The following is an 8,524-nucleotide window of genomic DNA, read 5'->3' on the forward strand; positions in this document are numbered from 1 at the left end:
TCCGAGCTGGTGAACATGGATGTGTGTGCACGCTCCCTTCTCGAGAAACCACCTTGGGAGGATTTTGTAGGATAGTATGATTGAGAAATCTACGAAGATTTTGTGAGATTTTGCAATCCATCCATCTATACATCTATCTATACAAATATATTATTTGACAATTTTTTCGTCCACGTGGAGACAGCCCCTCCTTTATCCTCTCTCTTCTACGGTGCCGGAGCTCGTAGGGCAGGAGAGATCGGGAGATGTAGCAGAAGAAGCCTTCATCGTTATTGCTGTCAGCATGAAAAACTATTGCGATGAAGGTGGAGCAGTAGGGGAAAGCAAAAAGGGAAGGTTTGAGATGGAAAAAATAGAATGACGGAGGATTTAGAAGTGTTGTACCGGTGCAAGGGCACAAAAAACGAAGAGATGGGAGCAAGATTTCAGGGCGATGTATCGGCATGAATGCTCAGACAACGAAGCGATGCGGGCTTAGGCAGCGAAAAGATGTAAGAAAAGTGGAATGAATATGAGGAAATGGGTCAACATTCATTGTGTGGGTCCATCACCAACCAATAGGAAGGATATATGTGGACCTTACCACCATAGTTCAAATTGTTGAGGTTTCGCCACGTAAATTAAAATCATAAGGTTAACAGGCAACTAAAAGATACAAGGAAGGTGGACAGGCAACGAAAAAATATAAGTAAGGTGGAAAGCATATGAGGAAATGGGCCAGTATTCATTGTGTGGGTCTATCACCAACCGACCCCACCACCATAGCTCAAATTATTGAGGTTTCGCTATGTGGATTAAAATCATGAAAATTGATAGTATTTTATAGATTATAGATAGATATTTGTATGGATTATCTTTTATTCTTAAGGTTTAGGAATTAATTAAGGTGCTAATGAAAATTTGTTCTGTTTTAGTTTTTAAATAGCGTTTAGTTCTCTTGAGTCATAAGTTAAGTCGATAACTCATACCGGGTCAAGTAAATGAAGCTAGGTTAAGAGACTTGAATAAAGAAAATAAATAAAATAAAATAAAATAAAAAAATAAAAAGCCGAGGGAGCAAGCAAAAAGAAAATGGTTGTTAAAGACTTACTCAGATTTGAGGTGGCCAAACTCTTATTACCCGTTTTCTTCCAACTGTATTATCTATTCATTTATCCATTTATATATAATAATAATGCTTCAAGTCTCATTATTACTTTTTAATTCTGACACTAAAATAATTATTTCTAATCATATTTCATATTCAAATTAATTATTTACTAGTGTAGTAATTAGTGTAATACGACAGATAAATATTATTTATTTTAGTTTTGTTATATATACTAATTCTGCTGTTTATAGTATATTATGTTAAAGGGTAATATATATCTTTCAATGTTCAAAATACTAAATTTTGTAGAAAGAGGCAAGAAAATCACGTCAACTACATAGGACAAAAATTGAAGTGGTTGTTAGAAAAAAAGAATGGAAAGAATTGAACAAACAAACTGCAATAAGGTAGAATTAGAGGAAAAATAAGAATCAGAGGAAAAAGTAGTAAAATCAGATAAATCAGATAAATCAGACAATTTAGAGCAATTGGAGCAAATGATCATGACAACATACGGGAAAATGATGGGCACCTCATTATATAGGCTCCGACGGATAAGGGAAGGTAAAGAAAACGACATAACCCTTCGTAAGCAATAGAGAAATAAAACCGAAGCGACAAATTAAGAAAGCAAAAGCAATTATGAACCAAATCCATTTTTTCATTGGTTGGAGGGAGCAACTGACGGGATCGAAGAGAGCAATCGACAGGATCGAGGCGGCGGAGGGAGTAATAGAAAAGATCAAAGCAGCAGGGGAGCAATAATTAAGGCAAACATGACACAGATAGTTGATACGAAGATTAATATAGATTAATAAATAATCGTACTCTTATGGCTCCCGTCTCATGTATAATCTCAATTTCTGCTCGGCTCTCTTGAAAAAAACCTAAAATTCAAATTTATATTTAAATTTAAATTTAAAATTCAAATTCAAATTAATATTTTGAATTTTAAATTTTGAATGTAAACTTAAATATTTACATGAGAAATAAAAAGTTTAATTTATTTTTATTTAAATATAATATAAAGCAATTCCGGTGTGAAAGGTTAAATTTTGTAATTTTACATCACCTGCAGAATAACCCAGATACTCAACCCTCCCTGCTAACATTTTTAGGGTTATCATATGCTATTGCATTACCAATCAGATTACTTGCAGAATGAATCAATCACAATAATTTGAAAACATTCCCACTAAATACCCTGTATAAGCGTTCTTGCTTGTAAATATTCTACAGCAAAATTTTCTCTTTTCTCAGATTTCTGGTACAGGACGTTCGCCGTTACTAGATATGCTAAAATGCTGATTTCAGCACCAAATGATGCCCATCTAAGCAGTTGTTTACTACTAAACATGGTCAGCCATGTTCTCTTAGTAAAAAATTTAGAAAGATGAGACTGACAATTTACAGCAACTTCCGGTTGGACGAAAGACTGGCCGATCAAAAATTATAGAAAGGGAAATCTTCTCGAGGTATACGTTCTTTTCGCAATGACGAATCACAAAGTAAAACCCTCAGCATCATTCTGCCGCATCTCAGTCGCAGTAAAGCTTGATAACGGAGTCTGCACCAGCAGTGAACAACCAAGGCTGTCGAGGATGGAATTTGCAACATAATACTCCTGCACACGTAAATAGCTCGCATGATCGATTTGCCCTTAAAAATAACTCAATAGAAAGAGTAATGTATTTAGCTTTAGTTCAAAGGAAAAAGAAGAGTATCGATGACAACCTATATTTACAGGCTAGAAGAGAAAGGTCTCTTTGAGCTTTTGCTATGTGGACTATGATATGCCAGTTAAATATATTTTCCGACATATGGCTAAATCATAGAATTATCTGTTCTCCAATATAGGAGCATCTATAGCACTACAGTTATAATGCCGAGTTACCAGATTGATATTAAGTCTCCTACAAAATCTATCTTTATTTTTCTTGAAGATCTTCGAACAGATGACATAATGTCTCTATTCTAATACTGACCATATACGCGACAAAATATATTTGTCACTATATCTGCTTGATTCTCTCTCCATAATGTATTTTCTTCTAGAACACATTAAAAGCAATCAAATTCATGCTGTGCATCAAGCGGGATGAACAACTAGATTGACTAGCAGTGGCTGGATCTAGGTAACGGACATAAACCTCATGAGCCATGCAGACCAATAGAAATAGCCAATTGATGAAGCTACCATCCTAGATGAAGCCTTACACTAAACAGAACAACTTATGGAAAGATAACAATAAATCACTGATTAAAGCTCAGCTCACCTCTACCATCTGAACGCGTATGGCCATGAAGAATTTCCAATGGGACAATAAGTGGATCCTGGTTAAGATCCGAATAAACCATCCCATGAAACACGTAAGCTGTGCAGTCATCGGAACATGAGGCAAAAAGAGGGTATGTTCGATGAAAAGAAACACTTGTAATGTCCTTCTGGTGAATCCTGTAATACACCAGAACCAGAGAGTTAACAAAACATCATCAAATTTTCATATTAGTAAACAAATAGAAGAAAGAGAAAAACGTTTCGCCACGGCACTATAAGTTCCATTTCGGCACAAAACTCCTAAATTAATTTTTCAAAGTAATGATACTTGACCAGAGTCTAGAATTTGATCCCAAAATCTCACTAATCAATAGAAGATTCCAATCTTAACAGCCTTGTTTTACATGAAAAGCTTGTCAAAAACTCAATTTTCACATGCGCTCGTAATAGATTCCCAGCATTTTTGTACAGAATTACGAGTGTTCATACAGCTGTACAAAACCAGCTAATGTTACTTCAGTGGGTCAACGAAAAACTAGAATCCCTTACTAATATCATATTTGATTAATCTAATGCCACGAATATTAATTTAGTACTTCATCAGAAACAAAATAACAAAGAAGAGCGAATGATTATTTATCTAGGATTTAGTTCAATTTTTAGAAATAATGCTATCAAGCTTACATACTCAGTCCAAGCAACTATTAACTAAAAAACAAAAATCATCAACTGGCAATCCAATGATGTTCCAGACATTAAAATATCAGTCATTGAAATGTTATTAAGTCAATGTTCAGAGCAACTAGTGACGTTAGCAGAATAAACTGGAAAAAACTAGAAAAGAGTAGTGCAGTGGAAGGTTTGCATCATACTTCAGAGTTTTGTACGGCTTCGATGAGTAGTCCAAATCAAACCAACACATTTTACCTTCCCTGCTCCCTACAATAACATGATCACCTGCAGACACAAGATTCTGTAATCACAACATACAGAAAAAATCCACCAGTTCACTGTAATTTTCCAGAACAATAATATAAATATAAGCAAATACACCAGATCCCTCAGAGCAATCACACAATCACAAAATGGCAACCTTTGTTTTAAAAGGTACAGTAAAGTACCTGATTAACACACCTGTTTCAATCAGCCATCCGCCACTTATTTTGCTAATATTTGTACTGTCCATAAGCACAAGACAGTCACGTCTACAAGTTCCAGTCTTACCCCTTTTATTATGTATGCTTAGATCAATTTAGGACGAGTGTCAGAAAAAACTGACAGATATAAGAGGCAGGTGGCTAAGCTGAAACGGGTGAATTGTTTGGTCAATTTAATTAACTTTTTAAAGTGAGATGGCAGTCTGTGATTTCGCAATCGAGGGGGAACAATGCATTAAGAATTTACACATCACTTACCTGTAGAATGAAGAGAAATGGATGAGACTTCGCGGCAACCTGTTTCAAGCTTTTTAATCATCCGTTGACTTTCAAGATCATAAACACGAACAAATTTCTTTGTCGCAACAAAGAAAATCTTCTTTTTTTGATGAAAAGCAACTGAAACTGGAATCCCCTGCAACTTCCGAAAGGGGTTTTTTGTTTGCTTCTCAGAGAGATGGTGTACCAATACTGATCTCGACTCACGTGCACGAGGGTTAAGAAACACAACATCTAGAGAAAAACGCGCAAAATATACCGCAAGAACAAACAAAAGTTTCAGTTATAGCAGAGACTATCATCTCTAAAATATGGTAGAAATTCAAACTATTAGAAGGTTTGGAGAGAAATTCCAAGGATTCAATGCAAGACCTCATCCTCAGCGTGAAGATTCTCAACAATGTCTTAGATTCTGTAAGTGTCTGTTCTTTACAAGCTATTAATTACAGTAATTTTTAAGAGACTTTTATGTATAGTTAACAATATGTTATCTTAAATAATTCAAAGTGTTTAGTGTAACATAATTCACCTACGGGTAGTTTATCATATTTGAAGAAAAAATAATACATAGAGACCATATATAGTACACAGTTGAAGACATTATTTCATACTCCCCAACTAATTAGTAATTACTACATGCCCCTGGACTAAACAAAAGAGATATGCAGAACAAGATATTAATCTAAACGTATAAAATGAAGATTCTTTCATAAAAGGATATCACTTGGCACAACAGTAGCAAAATAGTCTCCCTTGGAGTGCCATTCAACTGTTGACACAGACTGTAGGAAAAAGAAAAAAAGATAAGCAGACTGTCGTATCATTAATATATGGATGTCAACACAGAAATAACAAAATATATATTCAGCAACAAATCCAAGTATGGACCTTAAAATGCTTCAATATGATGCCATCATACTTGTCATGTCGAAACCATCTCACAGCAGATCCATGATCCCCTGTTACAGCAATTATATGGTTTAAAAGGAGAAAGATAAAGAAGAAATAAGAAAGAAAACAATAATCAAACAAAGAAGAAAAAATAGCTAATTATCCACCCTAACACACCTGTATCTTCTGATGATTTTGATTCCTCGACATGCAGGAGTTCCTTAATCCTCATCTGTACTTCTGCATCTCCCAAACCCGTGTTCAAAAGAAGCACGTCATGCCCCCTTTCAATGACGACAAGAAAATTGAAGTATTATAAAGAACATAAATAATAAATTAGAGATATTAATTATTCGAGGAAGACAAACTCAGGCTTACAGGGCTACTGCAAGGATAGGACGTTCCTGTGAAGGGTTCCATGCAACATGCTGGACAGATTCACCAACATCCCAGACTTTAAGGCAACGCCCAGTTTCAACCTCCCAAACTCGTACAGTTCCATCAGTTGAACCTTTGTACAGGAGATTGAAGATCCAATTAAGAAAGGATGCATTAAATATTGATTTTCACATATATAGCACTGCAAGATCTAGTCACAAACGTACCCACGTAAAAATCTGCATTTTCAGATCTGCCCTTTAAAGGTGCAGCTTCTTACCATATCCTTTTTTTAAGTGGTGTTTTGTAGGGAATAGTTGAGTTAGTTTTGTAGTGCAAAAGGATTTTTCAGGGCATGTATGAAAATTCAGATTTTGCACAGATATATGATATACGTAAATAAATAGAATAAGAGAGAATGCTGGCACTACTAATTAAAAGTTTATAGCATAAAAAATTGTCACAAACCAGATGCCAGCCACTGCCCTGATATTTCAACAGACAGCGACTTGACAGGACCAGTGTGGCCTCTATATTCAAGATAACATGTTGTGGGATAGGGCCTCAAATCTTTCCTGCTTGGTAGCTTGGGCTTGAGAGATTCAGGATCAATATTAAGCTGTAACATTAACAACTCATAACATCAAAAATAGGACTCTTGAATAAATTGTAGCACAAATGAGTCAATTTTTATATTAGTGTTACAATAATTGCAACAGAAGGGGGGAAAGTGTATCTGTGCTGCAACTAAGATAGGGATGGTTTATGGTTACGGATACCAAACTTTTACCAAAAATCGCACCCAACTTAGATGGTTTAAACCAAAGTTATGCGAGGCCAGTCTTATTGATGGGTAAAGATAATTAAAACTGAGCAAGTTTGGGTTCAGTAAAATTTTTTGCGATTCCCTCTTCGTAATGTCAACCCAAAATCAAAACAACAATAGAACCCACAGCAAGACTGCAGAGATTACACACACATAGACATCCTCTATGCACCCTTTTGAGCAGCCAGATGTTGATCTAACAGCAAAAGATCAAGATATTCATCATGATACCTTTTATTTCATTGTTAACATGTCAAGGTGTTGAATTTTGTTTGATGTATTTTTCCTTATAAAGTTGTCAGTTACTCAGTTTCAGTTATTTCTTTTTCAAATTAAGATTATCAGTTTCTCATGAGTTTAGTTATGGCTTCTGGGTTTTCAAACCCACCAGTTCTCATTTTAGTTTCCATTGGCAGGTCCAGGTTCAGATTTCCTTAAAACTGTACTAAACCACCCTATTGGCATCCCAAAGATAGAAAAACTCACACGTTTCTTCCGAGATCTGGGACATAAGTACAGGTCTAAACACCGATCGAATACTTCCTTAACAGCCATGTCATAAGCAGGTACACTTCTAAGAGATTCAAACCTGGGGAAAAATCAAACTTAGGTTATGCCACTAAATTGTATCTGCCAAAAAATTCAAACCAAATAAAGGCATTTCACGTTCACCTCCTTGGGATAAATTTAGGACGGTCCTCCTCATACATCAGCTGATAAGCATTCTTCTCCTCTTCTGTAGGAACATATTCTATAGAAGGGTTGTATGATTCTTCATGACCTGAAGTAGAATTGCACTTATAAATGTCAAATATATCAAACAAATGAAAAAGAGACTCCAGCAGGTGAATCACAGCAAAAGAAACATCTGAATAATTAGCACCCCTTCCCCCAAAGAGAGAGAGAGAGAGAGAGAGAGAGAGAGAGAGAGAGAGAGAGTTGACAAACCCTGATCTCATCTTATGACTACAGCATGTTTCTCCGGCAATGAGAAGTAAAAAATTACAATACCTGGCAGTTTTGGTTTGGGTGCAGCTATGTAATTAACACCATGCCTTTTGTTGTCAGCTGCATTAGAATCATCTGTCCACAACAAATGGAATTGAGACTCCTCTTTCGGTTTGTCAAACTTAATCCACCCTTTGCGGATGGCTCTGACTAATCTTACAACCTGCACAAGAAGAAATTAGAAGAAGTATAACAGCCGGTTCAGTTTTCATTTACCATCGAAAACATTTGAAAAACTTTTAATTTTAAAACATTATTCATTCATCTAATATTTACAATCTGAATCAAATATTCAATAGGTAACTAATGATGGTGCAAGCTATCAATGAAAAGGAAGATGAAAAAAAAGCAATGAAAGAAATAGGTCAAAACGAAAGATATTCCATCTTGCATGGATAGATGGGACAAAATACATCAACAGCTATTCAATAAAATTGAAAAACTAACAAACTTGTTACAAGATTCACCCTAAAACAACACATTAACTTAAAAGTGTTAAACACAACAGAAAACAAGATGAATCTTGGTCATGTAACATGAAGACTGCCTGTTTGTAACTTTCTCAGTTATAACCATCAAAATAATTCAAATCTCACATTCAATGTTAAAATCGGAAT

At 35.3% G+C, this 8,524-nt stretch overlaps 1 protein-coding gene across 1 annotated transcript; it reads right to left on the bottom strand.

Moving 5' to 3' along the window:
* Window positions 1-2,266: 2,266 nt before the first annotated feature.
* Window positions 2,267-8,085, bottom strand: LOC109705124 (ribosome biogenesis protein BOP1 homolog; the record flags this gene model as incomplete). Its single annotated transcript, XM_020225881.1, has 12 exons — window positions 2,267-2,714; window positions 3,367-3,545; window positions 4,241-4,325; window positions 4,784-5,011; window positions 5,526-5,586; window positions 5,693-5,763; window positions 5,873-5,979; window positions 6,074-6,206; window positions 6,542-6,692; window positions 7,386-7,488; window positions 7,572-7,680; window positions 7,911-8,085. Coding segments are annotated over 12 exons (1,488 nt in total), but the record flags the coding sequence as incomplete, so codon positions are not given.
* Between the last annotated feature and the right edge of the window lie 439 nt (window positions 8,086-8,524).

The sequence above is a fragment of the Ananas comosus genome, unplaced genomic scaffold (genome assembly GCF_001540865.1).
Source record: "Ananas comosus cultivar F153 unplaced genomic scaffold, ASM154086v1, whole genome shotgun sequence".
NCBI classification, from domain to species: Eukaryota; Viridiplantae; Streptophyta; class Magnoliopsida; order Poales; family Bromeliaceae; genus Ananas; species Ananas comosus.